Raw genomic sequence first — 21539 nt, 5'->3', positions numbered from 1 at the left:
ATAGCAACACCACAACACCTATAGAGAGCCTGTGTTTAAAAGGGGGTCGTATAGCAACACCACGACACCTATAGAGAGCCTGTGTTTAAAAGGGGGGTCTTATAGCAACACCATGGCACCTACAGAGAGCCTGGGCCTCAATGGGAGGGTATAGCAACCCCATGACACCTATAGAGAGCCTGTGTTTAAATACGGGGGCATATAGCAACACCACGACACCTATAGAGAGCCTGGGCCTCAATGGTGGGGTACAGCAACCCCATGACACCTATAGAGAGCCTGTGTTTAAACAGGGGGGCATATAGCAACACCATGGCACCTATAGAGAGCCTGGGCCTCAATGGGGGGGTATAGCAATGCCACTACACCTATAGAGAGCCTGTGTTTAAACAGGGGGGTCATATAGCAACACCACAACACCTATAGAGAGCCTGTGTTTAAAAGGGGGGTCGTATAGCAACACCACGACACCTATAGGGAGCCTGTGCCTAAATCAGGGGGCCCTACAGCAACCCCTTGGCACATATAGAGAGCCTGTGTTTAAGGGGGGGGGTCCTATAGGAACACCACGGCACCTATGGAGAGCCCATACCCAAGCCGGGGCTTCCTACAGCAACACCATGGCACCTGTAGAGAGCCTGTGACGTAATGGGGGTAATTAGCCTGTAGTAACCCCCAGAGCACCTATAGAGAGCCCATGCCTTGATGGGGAGCCCTATAGCAACACCACAGCACCTATAGCCGGCTTGTGCTTTGGCCTGAGGGCCCTATAGCAACAGCACGGCACAGACTGAGGGCGGGGGCTTTCACAGGGGCGGCCTACAGAGAGCCAGTGAGCTGGCTGGCGGGCTCTATAGTAGCCGGAGGGCACCTATAGGGCACCTATAGGGCACTTATAGGGAGGCATTTACCCCCTTCCATGTCTTCTGTCCAGTTGCGGCTGCTGCTGGTGGGGGAGTTGGAGGAGGTGTAGTACTCGCCCCCTGGGCTGGTGTCGATGTCGTCCTCCATGGACCCCGACTTGTGCCGTTTGCTCCTGGGGGGGCAGAGAAGGGATCAGCGCTCGCCTGTGGCAGGATCCAGCCTGTCCCCCGCGGCAAGATGGCCAGCGGCCCGCGACCCTGCTTGGGCTGGCCCCGGCGTCACCCAGCATCGCCCCACCATCGCCCCGCCATTGCCCCGCCATCGCCCCGCCATCGCCCCAGCATCGCCCCGGCATCGCCCCAGCATCGCCCCGGCATCGCCCCGGCAGCACCTACCCGCTGGAGGAGGTGCTGGGCAGCGTCCTCCTCATGCCGGTGCTGGAGGGGTTCAGGTCATAGGCCAGGTGGCCCTGCAGCTCCCCCAGGGAGAAGTTTGGCCCCGTGCCTGTCACCACCGGCGCTGTGGGGAGAGAGGGGGCTCAGGGAGGGCCCAGCATTGCGGGGAGCCCCAGCCCGCAGCCGGGATAGGGGAGCTGTCGGTATGCTGCCGTGCCCGGGCAGCTGGGGGTTGGGGGGGGTGGTGGCATCACGGTGGTACTCACTTCGGGACACCTGGATGAGCTCGGTGACACTGAACACGCCCGAGGTGACAAAGCTTTCCTGGAAGTCTGTCGAATCTGTGCGGGAGAGAGGAGGGAGCATTGGCGGGGAGGGACACAGGACCACCCCTCCTGCCCCGCACTGTCTTGTGGCGATGCTCGAGGGCACCCCAACACCCCCAAATCCCCCATAATGCCCCCCACCCCCCTCCTCAGCCAGCTTCGCTCCACTTCGATCCCCCAGCAAGGGACCACCCCGACTGGTCCCCTCTGCCGAGGACACCCCGGGGCTGCTCCGTGCCTCAGTTTCCCTGGGGGTGAGAGCGCTGGCAGGGCTGGGGGCTGCACTCCCCACTGTGGGACCCCCATGGCAGCCACTGTCCCCAGGGGACACAGCCCCAGTGAGGCTCTGCTGGCCGTGGGACAAGGCTGAGGCCGTGCCCAGCTCATCACAGGTGCCAGGCAGCGGCTGGCTGGGGGGCATGACTGCCTGTCGAAGGGGCCACTTCTACCGCAGGGACCCTGGGGATGGGCTCAGGTGTCCCGTGACCCCTTGCCCGGGCCCTGCCTGCCCCACTCACCCAGCGTGATGGGTTTGCTGTCCTCCTGGTCCGAGCCGATGACCGTCCGGGGGCTGCTGCCCTGCTCTGCATCTGCAAGAGGGAAAAACCACCGGGGTGAGCCACCCCACGCCGGTACAAGCTGGGGACACCGAGCGTCTTTCCCTGCGGCCCCCTGCCAGCGACAGGAATGGGGACACCCCCACGCTGGCCTGCAGGATACTGCTCCCCCAGGGAGGGAAACCCCTGGCGCTCGACCCGCCCTGAAGCAGGGTGATGGCTGCCTGCTCCCCCTCCTGCCTCCCTGCCTCCTCTCCTCCCTCCAGCTGTCACCCATCCCTGCCCCACCGGGCGGTGTCACCGCGGCCAGGCATCGCCGGTGCCCGTGGCACCTCATCCTGCCTCCCCCAAGCCCCCTGGAGGGCAGCAGGGCGCTGGGGCAGCACCCGCTCCCGGCCCTGAAGCCCCCACCGTCCCCGCACCATCTTAGCTAAAAATAACCTGGCTCAGATGCTGAGCTCAGCAGCACCGGCACTCCCCACATGGCACGGCACAGCATGGCACGGCACGGCACAGCACGGCCGGCACGCCCCCCGACTCTGCATGCCGCAACCGGGCCTGAGCCGCACCGGGGAGCAATCCTTCCTCCCTGGCACAGCCGGGAAGCCCTTCCAAAACTTTCACCGTTTATTTTCCCCCCTGCGCCGAGTCCTCATCCTTCCTCCCGCTCCTCCATCACCCTCCTCCTCCTCCCACCCCTTGGCCTTTGGCATTTCTCTTTCGCAGCTTTGGCTGATGCCGGGAAAGGGCTGCGACAATCCAAACACCACCGTCAAAACAGAGCGGCTGCCGCTGCCAGCCCGCCTGCTGGGGCTGGGGCTTTTTTTCCCTTTCTTTCCTTTTTTTCTCCCCCTTTTTCTCCCCCCCACCCCACCCCATGCTGCCCCCAAGTCCCTCATGCGCGCGTGGCTCCTGGAGCGGTTATTTTTGGCTGGCCAGGCCGAGCCATGCGGGCAGCAGGATCGCGCCGCCCCCCACCCCGACACCCCCGTGCACCACCCGCGCCACCCCCGGGGCCGCTTGACGTCGACGCCGAACGCAGCCATTTTGTCTCCCTCCCTAGTTGCCGCCGTTCCTCCCCACCCTTTCCCCGCGCCGGCCTGGCAGCCCTTCCATGCCGGCAGCCCCGTGGCATCCCGCCCCAATGCCGCATCCCGCCGCCGGCCAGCCCCATGCCCGCGTGCTTGCCCGCGCGCTTGCCCGCACGCTTGGCTTCCTCCAGGCAGCCATTTTAGGGAGCAGAAATTCCCCCAGCGACGGGCGTGGGGTTTTTTCCCCCCCTTCTCTCCATATTTCTTTTTTTTTTTTCGCCTTTCTTTTTCCCCCCGCTTTTGAAAGTCGCCGCGTGCCCAAGCGGGCAGGAGGGGCGCGGGCGGTGGGAGCGAGCCGGGCACAAGCGCGCCAGGGAAGGGGGCAAGCGGCAGCAGGGGACCCCCCGCGCGCCCGCGGGCACCGCGCGGCCGGACACGGCCCCTCCTCGCCTCTTAAAACAACAAATCTCGCAGTGGCTCTGGAAGTGGTTAGCGATGGAGCCTGGCCAAGGCACGGGGCGGTGTCTCGCGGTTACAGCCCCGAGGCCGGCCCGGCTCCCCGCGCTCCCCCCGCCATCGCCTCAGGGCTCCCCGGCCCCCCGCTCGCTCCGGCATGGCACCCGGCTGCCACTCTGGGGGGTGCTCGGCCACTAAAGAAGCCCCCTGGGCCGCGTCCTCACCCAGCGGCCTCTGAGGTGGCCAGCACAGCACTGGGCTCGGCCCACGCGGCCTCCCACCATTGCTCGCCCTGAGATGGCCCCTCACACGGCCCCTTCTCACCCCAGAATGCCACACACGGCCCCTGCTTGCCCCAAGATGCCCCACATGGACCCTTCCTCACCCTCGGATCCTCCATGTTGACCTTCGCTCCCCCTGGGGTGCCTGGCGCAGCCCTTTGCTCCCCCCAAAGCCCCCCCAGCCTGGCCCCTGATCCCCCCAGGGCACCCGGCAAGGCCACTCGCTTGCCCTGGGTACCCCGCCGGCCCCCCTGGGTGTCCCCACGCCCCCTCACCAGCATCACCCTGACCCAGCACCGCCGCTGCCACCCCACCCACCCTTGGGGGGGCACCCCGGGGGCCTCCCCCCACCCCAGTCCCAGCCCCGGCACCCCAAGGAGCACCGGGGACTTTCCCGAGCTCCGCGGTTTGGCAGCAGGACTGTCCCCTCCCGGCTCCCTCGTGTCCCCACATGCGGGCGCCAGGACGGGGGACTGTGGGCTCAGTGTGTGTCGTCGTCCCCCCACGCCCCCCCGCCCCCGCCCCAACACTGCCGGCGATCCTCGCAGCCGGGCGAGCTCGCCAGCAGATTTCTGGCTGCCTGCTCCGGCGCGGCGCGGCCGAGCCAAACTGTTCTCCCCGCCATGTGACAGCTGCCTGCGGCCGGCCCGCGCACGCTAAAATGGCGAAGGGAGCACCAGGCTCCTGCCACAGCCTTTGCTCCCCCCGAAGGGACGGTTTTTTTTTGGGGGGGGGGGACGGGACACGATGGACCAAATCTGGCACCCAACAAGTGGTTCGGTCACACTGGGAAGGCAAAAGAAGCCTGGGGAGCCCCCCCTGTGCCCTCCGGACTCACTGATGGGGGGCATCCTGCACCCTCCGCACCCCCCGGCGCCAGGATGGGGGATGGAGGCCGGGGCGGAGGCCACATTGCGGTTCAGTGCCGGGTGTCCCCCCCACCCCGGGAGGGACGGGGAGAGCACTCAGTGCCCGAACAGGTCGATCCAATTGCTTTTAAAACTAGCAAAGTGTGTGCCCTGGCGGGGGGCGGGGGGGAGGGTGGGGGGGCGAGGGCTGCCCGGGCTCCTGGCCGCGCTGGCAGCCTGGACCGATGCCACCCATTGAATTATGGATCCCCGGCACCCCGGCCCCACCGGCTGGCAGGGTGCTGCCAAGCCCCACAGCGACTCCCTGCCCATGGCCTCGGCCCATGGGAATGACCCCCGGGCAGCAGGGTCGGCCCTGGGGAGTGGGGGGGCTGGGGGTGTCCCTGCAGGCCTGTTGCCCCCCCGGGGCTGGCGCGGCTGTGGGAGAGCCCTGGCTCCGTGCCCGAGCACTGATGGTAAAACAGGGCACGGTGTTACCGGCAGCGGCGCGGGGCGCAGGCGCAGAGGCTGGAGGATACGCGGGGCTGGTGGATCTGCTGGCGCCGGCGTGTGCGGCCATGGCCCCCCCTCCCCAGCGAGGGCAGCAGCTTTCCTCCTCCCCCCCCTCAACAGCTCTGCCACTGACAGGGCAGGAGATGGGAGAGGGCTCAGCACCGCCGCCTGCAGGGTCCTGCCCTGCACCTCAGTTTCCCCTGGGGCCGGTTCAGGGCTTTGTCCCCTGGGGAATGGCCCCCCTGCCTCTCCCTCGGTGGCAAAGCAGCCCCAGCACCTACCCAGGAGCAACGCGCAGCCCCCCCCTCACCCCCGGTGCCTCTGGCTGGCCTCCCCCACAAGGTGCATCATTAGGGCCCAGAGTGAACAGCCTGGTCAGGATGGGGGGGGACACCTGGAGACCTGAGGGAGCCCGAGTGCTGTGGGGCAGTGGCCCCATGGGAAGGGCTAAGGGTGGGCGAGGCTGCCAGGGGAGGATGGGGGTTGCGATTTGGGGGCCCCTCCCTGCCAAACCCCCAGCACCCCCCCATCCCACTGTGACACCCCCCCCCAGCCCCCCACCCCGGGCTGAGTGGCTCCGCTACACGTCTGGAGGCCGGGCAGGCTGGGGTGGCCCTTACATAAAACCCGGAACACATCCACTTGTGTAACCTCCTTTATATAATACCCCGAGAAACGCCGTGTGTGCCGGGTAAATCCCGGCTCAGCCAGGCCGGCCGGCGCGCCGGGGGCACCGGACCCCTCTGCCATGCCCTTTATAACATCCCGCTCCCCCTTCAGCCCCCCCTCCCCTGTGCCTGCAGGGCTGCAAGTGACGTGAGGGGTGAAATGAGTTTGCTGGGTCTCAGCCCGCGAATGCAACGGGGGCGGCAGCTTCTCCTCCCCCAGCCGAGCAGAACCCCGGGGAGGTCCTGGCTGGAGGCGTCCCCCAAGGTGGCGGCGGGGGGGGGGACGGACGCGCCCCGCTGCCACGTTCGCCGGCTGCAGCCAGCTGGCCCGGGCGGGAGGCTGGGGAGGCGCGAGCACGTTGGCCGGCGCCTGCGAGCGAGAGCTGGCGCGCTGGGAGCGAGCGGGGTTGTCCTCGGCTGACCCCGGCCGGCGCGGGGAGACGGCAGCAGCCGGGGGGAACCCCCCCAGGCAGGCGGCGCGGCCGCCCCCTCGCTCAGCCCTGCCAGGCCTGGGCCACATCCAGGGCTGCCGGCGCCCGCCAAGGCGAACGGGGACAGATGGCAGCGGACAAAGGGACGGGAGAGAGCGGGATGGACAAAGGGATGGCTGAGCCCCCCCACAGTCCTTGGGCTCCCCCCCGCCCCCGGCCCTGGCACCCTAGGCTGGAGGGACTGGGGGGCACCCGGGGGTGCAGCTGCTGGGAGGGGATGGGAGAGAGGAGAGAGGGATGGGAGAGAGAAAGGAGAGACAGGAAGGGAGGAAGGGAGGGAGAAAGAGAGAGAAAGAGAGAGAGAAAGAGAGAAAGAGAGAGAGAGAGAGAAAGAAAGAAAGAAAGAAAGAAAGAAAGAAAGAAAGAAAGAAAGAAAGAAAGAAAGAAAGAAAGAAAGAAAGAAAGAAAGAAAGAAAGAAAGAAAGAAAGAGAAAGAAGAAAGGAGAGTGAAGAAAAAGTAAGAAAAAGAAAGAAAAAGAAAAAGAGAAAGAGAAAGAAAAAGAGAAAGAAAAAGAGAAAGAAAAAGAAAAAGAAAAAGAAAAAGAAAAAGAAAAAGAAAAAGAAAAAGAAAAAGAAAAAGAAAAAGAAAAAGAAAAGAAAAGAAAAAGAAGGAAAAGAAAAAGAAAAAGATGGAAAAGAGAAAAAGAAAAAAGAAAAAAGAAAATAAAAAAGTAAAAAGGAAAAGAAAAAGAAAAAGAGATAAAAAGAAGAAGAAAAAAGAGAAGAAAATAAAAATAAGGAAAGAGAGAAAGAGCTGACAGGGAGCAGTGAGAGAGGGAAGGGGAAGCGGAAGGCAAGAGGAAGGCAGGGGGAAGACAGGAGGGCAGGAGGGCGAAGAAGGGAAATCGGGGGGCGGGGGGACACCCCAGCTCTGCAGGTGCAGCCAGGGGGTCCCAGGCCTGGCCCCCTGCCCTGCCAAGGGGGCTGGCCCTGGGCAGCTGCTGGGGGCTGCCGGCGTCTCGCTGTCCCACCAACCCCAGCCCACAGCATGGCACAGCCCCACGGCACGGCACAGCCCCGCGGAAAGGCATGACACAGCCCCACGCCACGGCGCAGCCCCATGGCACGGCGCAGCCCCACGGAACACCAGAGCACAGCCCCACAGCGTGGCATGGTCCTACAGCATTACACGGCCCCACAGCAGGGCACAGCCCCGCGGCACAGCCAGCCCCCTCGCAGAGTCCCATGGGCCCCCCCATGGCCCTCGTGACCCCCATCTCCCCCCCCGCATTGACCGCAGGCATCGCTCCCGGTGCATTGTGGGAATCTCCCGCCCCGGGGCTGCAGTCTCAGGACGCACAGGGCTGGGGGCGGGCAGGAACAAGCCCTCCCCTGGGCTGGCCAAGACCCCAGCGGGGGGGCTGGCATGGCAGGGGACCCCAGTCCCCAGCTGTCAGTGCCAGCCCGGTTTGGGGGCGCAGTGGCATGCTGGGGGGCTTGGCGGCGTCTGTTCCCCCACCCCATGCCCACAGCCGCCGGCGGGAGGGAGCGCCGCGGGCATCTGCCGCCCCAGCTGTCCCTTGCCAGCGCGGCACGGAGCCGGGCACCCGGCCAGGATGGCAACTGCGGCCCTGGGAAGGGCACGGCGCTTGCCAGTGTGGGGGGATGACGGGTGGCGAAGGCGGGGGACGGCAGGTGCTCGCGAGACAGAGCTCGCTCATCTTTTATTCATCGGCCACGGAACGGCACAGGAACCGCTCCGGCCCTTTGCCCCCCCCGCCCCGGCACCACAGGATGCGGCACCCGGTGCCAGGTCCCCGGCAGGCACCGCTCACCCCGGCCGAGGCTGCGGTGCTGAGCACGGGGCAACTGGCTTCAGTGGTGCCCCAGGGCTGGGGCTGCCCCCTGCCAGCCGGGCACTGCGGGGAAGCCGGCTGGCTCCGGCGTGCCTCCGCCTCGGCGCACTGCGGGAGAGCCGGGGAAGCCCTGACCTCCCCAAGGTCGCCGGCACATCGATCCAGAGAGCTCCAGCGCGCCGAAACCGCCCTGGCTGCTGCTTGCCGCCGGGCTCACGGCGGGGCCAGGCTTGGGGAGGGCAGGTCCCCCAGGCAGTGACGCTGCAGGGGACAGGGATGGCTGGGGTCACCGCAGCTCTTGGAGGGCAGGAACCCAGCCCCTGTCGATTCCCTGATGTCTCATACCCTTGTGCCCTTTCCCGGGGCGGGGGGGGGGGGGGTCTCTCCTCCCGCACCCACTGGGCTCTCCCCATCCTGCTGCCCCCAACCCCGGCCTCCTGGTTTGGCTGGGAGCGGAGAGATACCTGGAGCGGGATGAGGGTTTGCACGTCTGTATCTGCGTGCCGGGGGGTTCTCCGTCCTGCCTGCCCGCTGGTGCCCAGCTCTGCAAACGGCAGAGCCCAAATATTGTGCACCCCATCAATCTCCTCGCCACCCTGCCGATAAATATTTGTGCGGGGGCTGACGGAACGGCGCTGCCCGGGGAAACGCCTGCTCCTCCATCTGGAGGGACCGCGCAGACGTTTGGCACGGCCGGCCTGGCACGGCCGCAGGCGCGCTCGGGACGAGAGCCCTGGCACGGGCTCCCCGGCAGATTGGTGCCATCTGCCTCGCGCCGCAGCCAGCAGCGAGGCTGGTGAGGGGAGATAAGGGGCTGCCAGGCGGTGGGAGACGCAGATGCTGGCACGGCGTGGAGGTCCCTGCCTCCCCCCGGCTGCTGTCCCCCCGCCGGCGCCATGGATGGCTGCACGTGGCAGCGTGCCGAGGGGTGCCAGGAGCGGGATGCCACCCTGGGGGCCGCCGCCTGATTGCCCTGGGCACCCATCTGCTCCCACCCTGCACAGCCCTGGGGGAGGCAAAGCCGGGCTCAGCTGCCAGGCACTGCCAGGGGAAGCTCACTGCAGGGCACAGCCTTGCCCCCCCTGCCGGCCCCACACTGAGCACACCGGCTGCAGGGTCCCTGCCAGCCCCAGAGCACCCCAAAAGGTGCGAGGGGCCACCACTGACCCCATCCTGCCTCTCCCCGGCTCCTGGAGCCTGGCCGGGATGGGGTCCAGGGATGGGGGATCCCGGGATGGGGATGTGGGGCCGGGGGCACGAGGAGGGGGGTCCAGGGATGGAGGTCCAGGGATGGGGAGTACCAGGATGGCGATGCAGGGATGCGGGATGCAGGGATGCGGGATGGAGGCACAAGGGTGAAGGCGCAGGGAGGGGGGGCCCACAGAGGTGGGGAGCACTGAGGTGAGGGTGCAGGGAGGGGGGCACCAGCCCCCCCAGACTGGCTGCTGCCGTCGGGAGCTGCTGGGAGGAATCTCTCTGTAATGCTTCGAAGGTCCTGGCACCATCGACTGGGGAGATTGATTACCATTTTACTGCAATGCTTTTGACTTTCACCAGCGACCTCCGAGCTCCCCCCCCCTCTCCCCCCCAGCCCCCCCCTCACCACTGCACACCCAGCTCTGGGCTGGCTGCAGCGCCGTCCCCTCCCCCACTGCGGTGTGCACAGCCCAGCCCTGCACCCAGCCCTGCACCCATCATCCTGCACCCACCCTCCTGCTCCCATCCTTGCACCCATCATCCTGCACCCACCCTCCTGCTCCCATCCTTGCACCCATCATCCTGCACCCACCCTCCTGCTCCCATCCTTGCACCCATCATCCTGCACCCATCCCTGCACCCACCCTCCTGCTCCCATCCCTGCACCCACCCTCCTGCTCCCATCCCTGCACCCATCATCCTGCTCCCATCCTGCTCCCATCCCTGCACCCTGCTCCTATCCCTGCCCCCAGCCCTGCACCCATCATCCTGCACCCATCATCCTGCACCCATCATCCTGCACCCATCATCCTGCTCCCAGCCCTGCTCTCATCCAGCACCCATCATCCTGCACCCATCCTGCTCCCATCCAGCACCCATCCTGCTCCCATCCGGCGCTCCCCCGCACCCCACGGCGGCCCCCCTGGGGCCAGCGGAACTGGGACAGGGTGTCCCCCCAGCCCGGCATCGCTCAGGCCTCAGTTTCCCCAAGCGCAGCCGGGGGCACGGAAAGCCGGGTGGGTCTTCTGGGCAGAAGGATGGGGGGCAAGAAAGAACCGAGAGGCAGAGCTGGCCCTTGGCATCGGTCCGGGGAGGGGGGGCAGGAGCTCAGCACCCCCAACCCCAGACTGCCCCTGACCCCAGGTGGGGAGAGCAGCGCCGGGGGGGCTCCTCCACCGCCTCCCCTCCCCGCCGTTGCCAGAGCAGCGGCTGAGAAATTGTGCTGACACCAGCAAAACGGGCCGGGCGTAGGCGGGAGAGCCCAGAGCCCACGTGCTCCGGCCTGATAATGGGGGGCCGCGGGGGCTGCGGGGAACCAGAGCTGCCCAGCCAGGGGGCTCCGAGTGGCCAAGATCCCCCCCAGCCTCCTCCTTTGGGGCCGGGGCTGCTGGGGGGGGGGGGGGGCCAGCTGCAGGGTGAGATGTGCAACGGGGAAAAGCGAGCGGGAGCGAGCCGGCAGCGTGCTGGGCAGGGACGCGGTGAGCGATGGCGGGGGACACCCCGTGCACCCCGAGCGGTGCCATCGCCTGACCCGGCCATACAGCGCAGGGTCCCACTGCTGCAGTAGCTGTCCCTCCTTGCCTCAGTTTCCCCACCGACGTGGATAACCCCTCACCAGCCACAGCCCCACAGAAGGTGCCCGCTGAGGGCTGGGGCCGGGGCAATGCCGAGCACCCGCCCCACCGCAGCACCCAGCACCCCGCAGCACCCCGGGGGGGTCCCACCCCCGGCACAGCCGGTGCTGCTGGCCTGTCCCGGTCCCCCTTAACCGGGGCAGGGAGCGACCTTAACAGGGAAAGTGAGAGGCTGCCAGGCCTTATCAGAGAGTATTTACAGCCGCTGTGTTCCCAATTAGACAGTCAGGTGACTGCGGCTGCTGGGGACCCAGACGCCGGGGTCAAGGTCGCCGGTGGGGGGTGGCAGAGGGGCAGCCACCTCCCCGGGGACACCCACAGGCTGCGGCGTGGCCAGGGAACCCGCCGGCGTGGGCACCCCAATGCGGCACGCCGAGCGGTGCAGCGGACCCCGTCAGGGCTGCCGCAGGGGGCCTGGTCCCTGCCATCAGCACAGCCACCGTAGGGCTCCCAGTCCAGCATGGGGGGGGGTCCCAGTCCAGCCCAGTACAGGGTACCCCCCAGCCCAGCATGACACCGTACCTCTAGCCAAACCGGCACAGGGCACCCCCAGTCCAGCCCAGTATGTAGTGCCCCCATCCCAGCCAGTATGGCGTGCCCCCAGCATGGCATGTGGCACCCCAGTTAAGCCCAGTACCCCATCCCAGTTCAGCCCAGCACAGCCATGTCTCAGCCCAATACACGACACCCCCCTGCCCAGCAGCTGCTGCCCTGTCCTGCACAGGGCACCCACGCCCCCACCCCAGCCAGTGCCCGGGGCCCCTCTGTCCCCGGCACAGCACCCGCTGTTCCCAGTGCACCACCGGGCCCCATCCTGCCCCCGAGCGGACGAGCCACATGCATGGGCACGTGAAGCCGGCACTACGCGTGCGCACATGTCCACCCTTTCAGCTGATCGCCAATGCCCCCCCAACCTGCCTGGGGTCCCACCTGGGCCCTGGGGCAGGATCTGGCCCTGGCTACTCACTGGCAGAGGCTGTGCCCTGCTTGTCCCCAAAGCCATGAGGGCTTGGCGCAGCCCCCAGTGCCCTGCCCGGGATATGTGGCTCCCTGGGGACCGGGTGGGGTCGCCTGCTCAATGTGCCTCAGTTTCCCCAGTGACACCCAGCGTACCCCACCGCTGGCCAGGCAGGGGCAGAGCTGTCTCTGGCTGTCTGTGCCCACCATTATTCATGGCCCTGGCACCCCCTTTGCTGGGACTGCTGACACCGCGGAGCCCTCCATGGTGTCACTGTCTGGCCCTGGGCCCTGGCCAGTGCCGGGCAAGGAGCCCCACAGTCCCCCCACCGTGGTGTCGATGGGGATGGGGGGAACAGCTGGGGGGGCATCACCCAGTGCTGTGGGTGTGTGCTGCCAGGAGGGGACCGATGTCCTGGTCCCTGCACACCTGGGCAGCTCAGCCTGGCCATGGAGGACTGCGAGCCCCTCGACTGCCCCTCGGGGCTGCACGTCGCGGCCCCCCCTGGCTCGGCATCGTCCCTGCGAAACCCACCCTGCCCTCGCCTGCGGGGATCACGAAGCATTTTCCTGGGCTCCTTACCCGCCTGAGGGTGCTGGGGGATGTCGGGGTCCGTGGGGGACCCCAGCTGCCAGGTGGGTGTCTGTGCCAGCATGTCACCAGCCGGGGACAGCAAACCTGCCCGGATAAAATAAGATCTGACCGGAGCTACTGGGAGCTTCCCTTGCCCAATGTGCGAGGAGGTGGCGTGAGCTGGCAGCGAGGACCATGGCTTAGGGACCTAATCCTCTGAGCCTGGAAACCGTCGTCTGCCCTGCCCACCGTGCCTCAGTTTCCCCCTTTCGATTGCCAAGGCTTCGAGAGCAGGTCTGAGCCTCCCTCCTCGCTGTAGTGAAACCAGCCCAGTTCTCCCAGCGGGTCCGTGGGACCCCTGGGCGGGTGAAGGGCAGGGGAGCAGCATCCCCTCATTGCAGAGCAGAAGCTGCTGGGGTTTGCCCCCGCTGGCACCGTCGCTGCCCCCTCCCCAGCCGCTCCTGTCCCCGCCTCGGTCACCCGCCGGGCGAGGGGCTGGGACGGCAGCCCACGGCAAACTGGCACTGCTGGACCGCTCCCAGCTCCAGCCCTCGGGGGATGCGCTGGGAACAGGCTGTCCCTTCCCTGCCCATGCCGCCCACCCGCTCCTCACCGGGCTGCCGGCACAGGCAGCCACGTCAGGCAGGCGTGGGATGCGGGGTGAACCCCCCCAAACCCCCCCCTCCGGGGATGCCCAGAGCCAGGAGCATCCTCAGGGACCGCTCGCTTCCTCCCCTCCCTGGCACGCGCCTCCCGGGGCAGCCAGGATCCATCCCGGCTGGGGGAGAGCGTCCGTGTGGGCAGGGCGGGGGGCACCCGCTTCCTTTTGCAAGGTCTGCCAACAGGAAACGTGTCCCGGAGTGGTGTCCCCAAGCCAGGGATGGGACAGACATCGGGGGAGAGGGGAAAGCGAGAACAATCTAGGATCAATCGCAGGGAGCCGGATCTGGTTGGGACGCATCCTGGCTCTGCCTCGCAGGGACGAGCACCCACCGAGCACCCACGGAGCACCCACCTCTCTCGCGGACGAAGTAAGCCAGGTAGAGGTCGAGCTCCTTGACGGAGACGCTGATGTGGTGGGGCTGGACGCAGAGGATGGGGTTGGTGCACTGGCCCGACTTGACCAGGCGCTCGCCATCGGTGCTCTCCAGCGGGATCCCTTTGAAGAGGATGACCATGACCAGGTCCAGCCGCCACACCTTGTCCGCCTGCCGCAGGCAGTCGATGCGGCGCATCTTCCCCTTCTGGTCGGGGTTGGAGAGGACGCAGCACGAGGGCTTCTTGCCCGTGATGGAGAGCACGAAGTCCTCGCGGCACTCGGGCCGGATGTCCTTGCGCAGCTTGGCCAGGAGGCGCGAGGCCCATTTCTGCTTCACCTCCGGCTTCTCGCTCAGCAGCTCGTCCTTCACCGCCCTCTCCTCATCCTTCGTCATCCTCTTCTCGTGCTTCTTGAAGTACTTGCGCTTGCGGGCCTGCAGGTTGAACCAGGTGTAGGCGAAGGCCCGGACGTGGGGGAGCAGCGCCTCGATGAAGGGGTGGAACTCATCCTGGTGGAGCAGAGGGACAGGCGGTCACTCCCAGCTGAGCCCCCCCAAACCCACCCCGGGGACGGCTGGGGACATCCCCACCGGGCTCCATCCCAGCACACCCAGGAGGAAGAGCTGTGTCAGAGGCGCGTGCCCAACACGGACGGGCAACCCCTCCCCGTGCAGCGGATGCCCCCCCATCCCGGCAGCCCCCCATAAATCCCACCGGCTGCAACGCTCCCGGGCGCCAGGCACGCCGCCTCGGCAGCACCCGGACCCTCTCCCCTTCCCACCCACGCGTGCCGGGATCTGCTCCTGACAGAAATCCCGCCTGCCATCGCACCCGCCGGAGCTGCCGTGCCAGCGCCAGGCGCTGCCAGACCGCAGCACCCAAGGGACGGGTCCCCCACACCCCCAGCATGCCGGGTGCTCCCCTAGGGACTGTGGGTGCCTCGGAGCTCTCCGCTCTCTCCAGACCAGCGGGAAACTCCCCCAGTTTGCCCCAGTTGCGGCCAGCCCAGCGGCTGGCGCCCGGCCCAGTGCACAAGGAGTGCTCTGACTGCCTTTTTCCATTTGGCGAGCGCTGCTGGACGAGTCTGGCCCCAAAAGAAAACAAGGAAAATGCATCCCCCCCCTCCCCGGCCCCTTCTTCCCACATCCCTTTTTTTTTTTTTTTTTTTTTTTTTTAAATCCCAGTTTGGAAAATCAGTGCTTCCTGGCTGGGGGGGGGGCCACAACCCCCCCGAGGGACGGGACAGAGAGGTGTCAGGGCATCTCCCGGCAGGGAAAATGGCAGGGAGAGGGCCAATCATCCCCGTGCGGGGCCAGGATAGCAGCAAACTTGTCCCCGAGGGCAGGATTTGGCCCTCAGGGTCCCTCACAGCAGGTGACGACGTGGAGAAGGAAGGAGCTGGGCTCGACGCTCGAGTCCCGCCAGAGGCTGCCAGGGCCGGGCAGGGGGTGGCTGGTGGCAGCCGCCCCCACCGTGCCACAGCCCCGGTTCGCAGGGTCATGCCCGGGTTTGGGTCACCCTCCCAGCAGGGGGGGGATGCCAGGGGCAGGCGCTGCTCCCGGGGGGGACCCAGGAGGGGACCGCGGGCAGCCGCTGGGGGAGGACGGAGCCCCGGTAGTGGGACAAGGCGAGCGGCTCTGGAGATGGCGATCGGCCCCGCTCATCCCAGGGCAACGATGCATTTCCCGGCCGAAGCAGCCCTGTCCCAAGTGACCCTCCTTGGAGGGAACAGTGTCCCCCGAAGCAGGCTCCCGGTGGGGGCCGGCCCCATACGGACCCCGCTAACTCCCACGCGGCCCCAAGTCCAGCACAGACCCCCATTAACCCCAAACCAGCCCCTGCGAAACCCCAAACCCCCTCCCCTGGCATAAACCCTGTTAAAAGCCAGCACAGGTCCCCCGGTGCAGCCCCTGCTGTCCCCGGGACCAGCGTCCCCTGCACGCACCCCGCTGTGACCTGGCACAAACATCCCAGCACAGCCCCTACCGTCCCCTGAACCCGGCCCAGACGCCATAAATCACCAGCACCAACCACCAGCACAGCCCCACTACCCCCCCCACCACGCACAGACCCCCGTTATTTGCCAGCACCGATCCATCACCCCGGCACAGACCCCGCTGTCCCCCCGAGCCAACAGCCCCTGCTCCAGACCCAGCCGTGTCCCCACGGGTGTCGCCCCCACAACCCACGGAGGACCCACCCTTGCTGGGGACCTCATCCCACCTGTGGGGACACAACCCTGCTTGGGGACCCATCCTGACCCTGGGCACCCATCCCTGCCTGGGGGACTCATCCTGCCGGGGGAATCCGTCCCTGCCTTGGTGGACCCGTCCCCGCCGGCTGCTCCCGGGGTGGCTGCAGCCCCGCGCGGCCACAGGGTCTGGTTCCCTCCCCGGCAGCAGCCGCTAATTCAGTGCAGCTGGGCAAGGGCTGGGCATGTGTCTTAAATCAGGGAAGAAGGTCAAAGAAAAGTAAGACAGGAGCCGAAAAAAGCAGCAGCGAGTTCCAAAAACAATACTTGGCCGGGGCGGTGGGCGGCTGATCTTCCTTGGTGGCCGGTTATTCAGACGAGCCCTACAAATTGCTGCCATCCCCCGGCCCCGCCACCCTCCCCAGGCAGCTGGCGGCAGGGCTGGCTGCAGGGCCGGGGCCGGGGACACCGCACCATTGTCCCCGTCCCTGCCCACCCCTGGGCAGTGCCACCCCGGGCACCGCCGCAGGGACGTCGGGCAAGAACCAGGTTATCTGTGTTGGGGGTGGCAGCACCCATGGGTGCTGCTCGCCCTCTCTGCGAGGGCCGGGGGATGCTCAGTGCTCTGCCACAGGGTGGCAAGTGCAAGCCCCGGTTTCAGGGGGGGCTCTGAGCAGACGCTGGCTTTGCCCCCCCTCACCACGGTGTACAGATCCCACTTGGACCCACATCTGGGACCCCTGAAAACCTGCTGCGTGCAGAAAACCCGATGGCCCTTGGCAACCCTGAGGCCATGGTGGCCACCCCCCTCCCCAGGATTACGGTGGGACGGGAGCGGCACCGAAAGCCGATCAGCCCCTCACCAACTTTCCCTCCCGCCTGGTTTATCCCGCGCCGAGATGCCGCGCAGAGTTAAGCCGCTTTAGCGGGGCCAGGCGAGGGCGGCCGGGGAGCACCAGGACAGATAGTCGGATGGGTGGGACGGCTGGGTGCTGAGGGGACAAGCTTGGGGACCGTCGTGCCCTCCATCCCTGCCACGCTGCTGGCACCGTACGGCCAGTGAGCCCCTCGGCCAGGCACCCCACCCTGGCTGACACCGGCCAGCTTCACGGCCAGCGCGGCTTCGGGAAGCAGAGGCAGGGATGCGCTTTCCGTCTGTCCCCGTCACCGGTCCCCGCCGTCCCCCCCAGCCCGGCCGGCAGCGTGGAGCGCCGGCAATTGGCTGGTTAAGTATTTCTCCTGCTGTTTTTCCTTCACGGGGCTGGGAAGCAGAGACGTGCTGCAATACCCCAGACGAGGCTGCTCCCGGGGCATTTCCGGACGGGAATCTGGCAGCAGAGCCTGCGCTTGGGCCCCATCCAGCCCGGGCTTGTAAAGCCCCGCGACCCAGGGAGGAGGAGCACGCCTGCGTCGGGGTGCTGCCGGCGCCGGCACAGGGCCCCCCTCGCACCCCCCTACCAGGGACTGGCGGAGCGCTGACTTTCCCTGCCAGATGCTACGAGGGGAAACTGAGGCACGGGTCAAGCCCAGCTCTTTCCTGCTGTTAGTCCTGCCATGGAGTGGGGAGGGGAAGGAGTGATGCTCTGCGTGGAGCTGGGCACGCCATGCCAGGATTAACTCCTCCGGCAGCGCCTCTGCTCCTGCTCCTGCCCGTCCCCACCGGCTCGGCCGGTGCTGGAGCCCTGCACCCCGGCTGCTCGGCCGCGGCGGTGCCTTCCCACCCTGGGGACAGCGGAGGATGCTCTGTGCCACCCTGAGACATAGCGCCAGGCGCGGGGCATCGCGGCCGGGCACCGCAGCGTGGGCTGGCCAGGGCTCGGAGCATCCTCCGCTCCAGCGCCATGTCCAAACAGGTCGGGCTCGGCGAAACAGCCTGAATTTTCCGCTGAAAAAACACTTCCTCAGGAAATTCCCGAGCAGTTTTCATGGGGGGCGGGGGGGGGGGGGGGGAGGGAGGGACATGGGGGGATTGGAGGAGGAGGAGGAGGAGGAGGAGAGGGACGGGAAGGGTCAGTCGCCTCGGCAGCAGGTTTGGCTCCTCACCGGCACGGCCCCAGCCCTGGGCAGGCGCGGGATGCCATCCCTGCCGCGGGCAGGCAGCGACGCGGAGGACCTTGCTGCATCCCGGCCCTGCAGGGACCACACAGGGTTTATTTTATGAAAGGATGCTCAGCCTCCCCGCCAGCCAGCCACACACCTCCAAACCGCTGCCGGCTCCCACCACCGCCGCCGCTCCTGCCACGTCCCGCTCCCCGCGGCCGCGCGAGCCCGGGCAGGGGCTGGCAAGTTGGGTGCTGGGTGCCGTGCCCCCACGGGAAGCCTTGGCACAGCGACGGGCGGGGGTTATGCAGCCGCAGAGGTTCTGGCAATCCTAAAAATCCCCAAATCCCAGCAGCCCAAAGGGGCACGGGGGGGATTTGCTCCTTGCCCCAGCCTCAGTTTCCCCTTCTTGGCGCCCATGGGCAACCTTGGCACGGACGAAACCCGCTCTCATGTGGCCCCAGCGAAGCCTCTGGTAGCCGCTTCTTAACTGTTCGCCAAAGCGGCTCTCAGTAATAAGTTAACCTGGTAATGAGACCTGTTGCCGAGACAGATGCAAATGATTGGGAAGTGCTCATTAGAGGGGATGGAAGGAGGCACTTAGGCCCTGAAAAGCACCCAGCCTTTCCCGGGGCGGCCCTGCGCCGTATTAGAGCCCATTTTACAATAATTGCTCCAGAGGAGGAAATCTATTTGGATTCATCATAAAGTATTTATTAACAAGAGCTTATTCATAATTTTTGCTGCTCGCCAGCATGGCGCGGCCAGGCTTCCCGGCCTGCTCGGCAAGTCCTAACAAGGCTTCCCCGGTGCTGGCGAGCAGCATCGCCGTGCTGGGAAGGGGGAAACTGAGGCACGCTGGGCACGGGGCAGCGGGAAGGAGTGTGGCAGCAGCCAAAGCTCCCGGGAAAGGAGCCGGGGACGGTACGAGCTGTGCTGGCCTCGCCGGCACACACCTGGCCCCGCGCCGGAGCTGCCCGTGGGGCAGAACAGGCTGTGGCAGCCATGCTGCCCCCCAGCAGCTGAGCCGGGGCGGGGACGACCCGGCCCCACGCTTGCAAAACCCCTCTTGCAGCCCCTGCCGGGGCACGGAGTCCCGGTGCCCGGGGCAGCCTGGCTGGCACCGCTGGCGCGTGCGGAGGTGAAGGCAGGACACGGTGCCACCTCCCCGCAGCTCCTCTCCCCGGACCCCAGGGCGTTTCCCCCCTCCCCAGAGAAGAGCATCCTCCGACATCCTCCAGCCAACATCTCTGTGCACGGCTCGGGGCTGCGTACGGGCCGGACCGTACCCTCAGCGCGTTCCGGATGCGGCCGCCCTGTTGGGAGCGTCAGCCAGGATGGATGCAAGGCCAGAAAGGGGCTCCCCTGCTTCATTTACTGCCGCGATGCTCAGCCCCGCTCAGGATCAGACTGGGAGACAGCGGATGGGCTAATAAAACACCCGATGCTCACCAAACACCCGGGACCACCACCCCGCCGGGTCCTTTGAGCCATCCCGGCGCAGGCAGGTCCCTGCTGCCCCGCGGGCGCCGCGAGCACCCCGCGTCGGGCCGGTGCCCACCTGCCTGCGCCTACGTGCCGGGGCGGGAGGCGATGCCGGCGCTCGCCCTCGCAGGTGGTGCGGCTGTGAGCGGGGGCGCGGGGAGCGCGCCGAGGCCGCCGCCGCAGGTCACGCGAGGCCGCGGCAGGCAGCGAACCTGCCAGTTGCTTTGGAAAACAGCAGGAAGAAAAGCAGCTCTCTTTGCAGCCCCGGGCTCAGGTGCCAGCACTGCCTGGGCCCGCGCCAGCCGGCACAGCCCTCCCCGGGGAGGCAGCACCGCCGGCAGACGGCGGCCGGGGGTGGCCCAGGTGGGCTCAAGCCAGGGATGGGGGCTTTTCCGGCAGCACGGTACTTGCCCCAACCCCGGGCCCATCACCCAGCCTCTGATCTGCACGCAGGCACCCTCACCTCCAGCAACAACTGGCGTTGATGGTCCCCGATTTTGCTAAATACACCCCAAACCAGGGAGCGGCGTGCCCAGGGTGTGGGGAGGGGGTAAGGATGCCCCGGGGATGGTACCCAGCGGCGGCACAGCCAGCACTGGCAGGCAGAGGAGCCGGGGGGAGCGGGTGCTGGGAAGGGAGACATGGAGGTGGGGGCGCCTGGGGCCGCTCGCTGCCTTGCCTGCAGACACACTCGGGTCTCCCAGGTGCCTCATTTCCCCCAGGTGCCTCAGTTTCCCCAGGTGCCTCATTTCCCCCCAGGTGCCTCAGTTTCCCCAGGTGCCTCATTTCCCCCAGGTGCCGTCTGTGCCCGTCCCCCTCGGGGTGCAGGAGCTGACAGCTCAGCCACCTCCCCCCGGGGTGACCCCGCCTGTCCCCAAGGTGCGGTGCTGGCTTTCCAAAGACGGGGAAACTGAGGCACGGCACCCGCCAAGCCAGCCTGCAGCAGAGGCAGGATGCGACGGCGGCTGCTGGGGTCCGGGAGGAACCTTGCGAGCAGCGCAGGGGGAGCGCTGAGGGGACCCGGCCCATGGCCAAGGAGATGTCCCCCCGCCCCAGGAAGCATCCCGTGGCCGGCAGTGCGGGGGCCACGTGGCTTCCCAGCCGAAACCCCCCTGGGGCTCCAAGGAAGGGAAATGTTTTCTGGAACTGGAAAAAAAAAAAAAAGCTTTGCCAACAAGGCCCCGGCGCTGCCAGCTCCTCCGCCCGGCCCTGCGTCAGCGCGGGGCCCCGGGGGTGGCCTGCTCCCCCCCAGCCCCGCTCCTGGCACACGGTGGGGACTGCGGCTACGGGGGTGGCAGGGCTGGAGCGGTGCCTGAGACCCAGCGCTTCGCCCACCCCAGACCCCAGCGTCCCAGGCTGGGAACTGCCGGGATGTGCCGCGGGGACGGTGGCAGCTCGCACCCCCAAGAGCGCAGAGGGAAACTGAGGCAGGAGAGATGCCCCGGCGCTGGCAGCACCGTGATTGCCCCAGGGACGGCAAGCAGCATGCAGCCCCCGCTCAGCATCCCCCCCCCAAGCCCCGAGGAAGCTGGGACCAGGCAGGGCCCCCCCAGCCCCCCCGGGGCTCTGAGCCCGGCTTTAGCCCCTGACGCAGGAGGTTTTATTTCCCTCTGTACATATTTTTAGCCCTGCCTGCTCCGTCCTGGCCTTTCCAAGGGGGATTAATTCCCCCCTCCCTCTGCCAACATGCACCATTAAGGTGTGGGGGTGCAGAGAGGGGTCCCCGACTCCCTCCAGGGGATGCCCACGGGGAGGAGGAAAGATGGCACCCGGGGGTGTCTCTGCGCCCCATGACGGGGAGCGCCACGATGGGGTGGCGGTGCTCACCCTGCTGCAAATCCAATCCCTGGCGGGTTGGAGCAAGTCACCAGTTAAAAATAGCCCCGGCCTTTCGCCGAGGAGCCGGCGACCTTGCGGGAGGATCGGCCGCCCCCGGGGCCCTGGCGGTGAAGAGTTCACGGCCCCCCCCCCGCAGCCCCGTCGCCTTCGCTGCAGCACGGACATGGCCGCGGCTCAGCCTCCGCTCCGGCATCTTACGGGCTCCCTGGTGGGTTGGGGACACCCTGCCAGGACCCTCCGTCTAGGCATGGGGAAACTGAGGCACGGGGCGGCAAGAGAGCAAAGGGGGATGAGGGTGTCCCCAAAGGGTCACCACTGCCCTGAGCGCTGAAGGACAGGACTGCTTTAACTGGGGGGG

The 21539-nt window shown here is 67.1% G+C and overlaps 1 protein-coding gene across 10 annotated transcripts in view; it reads right to left on the bottom strand.

The window, feature by feature from the left end:
* Positions 1–21539, bottom strand: part of NFIC (nuclear factor I C) — a 46431-nt gene that overhangs the window by 8689 nt on the left and 16203 nt on the right. For all 10 annotated transcript variants that reach the window (XM_074566054.1, XM_074566056.1, XM_074566053.1 and 7 more), the window contains exons 2-6: positions 13604–14135; positions 2104–2175; positions 1526–1600; positions 1260–1383; positions 912–1036 (exon numbers count right to left, since the gene is read on the bottom strand). In XM_074566054.1, the coding sequence (XP_074422155.1) occupies positions 912–1036; positions 1260–1383; positions 1526–1600; positions 2104–2175; positions 13604–14021 (814 nt within the window). In that variant the 5' untranslated portion in view covers positions 14022–14135. The remainder of the gene's footprint in view (positions 1–911; positions 1037–1259; positions 1384–1525; positions 1601–2103; positions 2176–13603; positions 14136–21539) is intronic.

The sequence above is a fragment of the Larus michahellis genome, chromosome 23 (assembly GCF_964199755.1).
Source record: "Larus michahellis chromosome 23, bLarMic1.1, whole genome shotgun sequence".
Taxonomy (NCBI): Eukaryota; Metazoa; Chordata; class Aves; order Charadriiformes; family Laridae; genus Larus; species Larus michahellis.
Note: the sequence above shows the minus strand (reverse complement) of the source record. Positions and strands in the feature narration are given on the sequence as shown.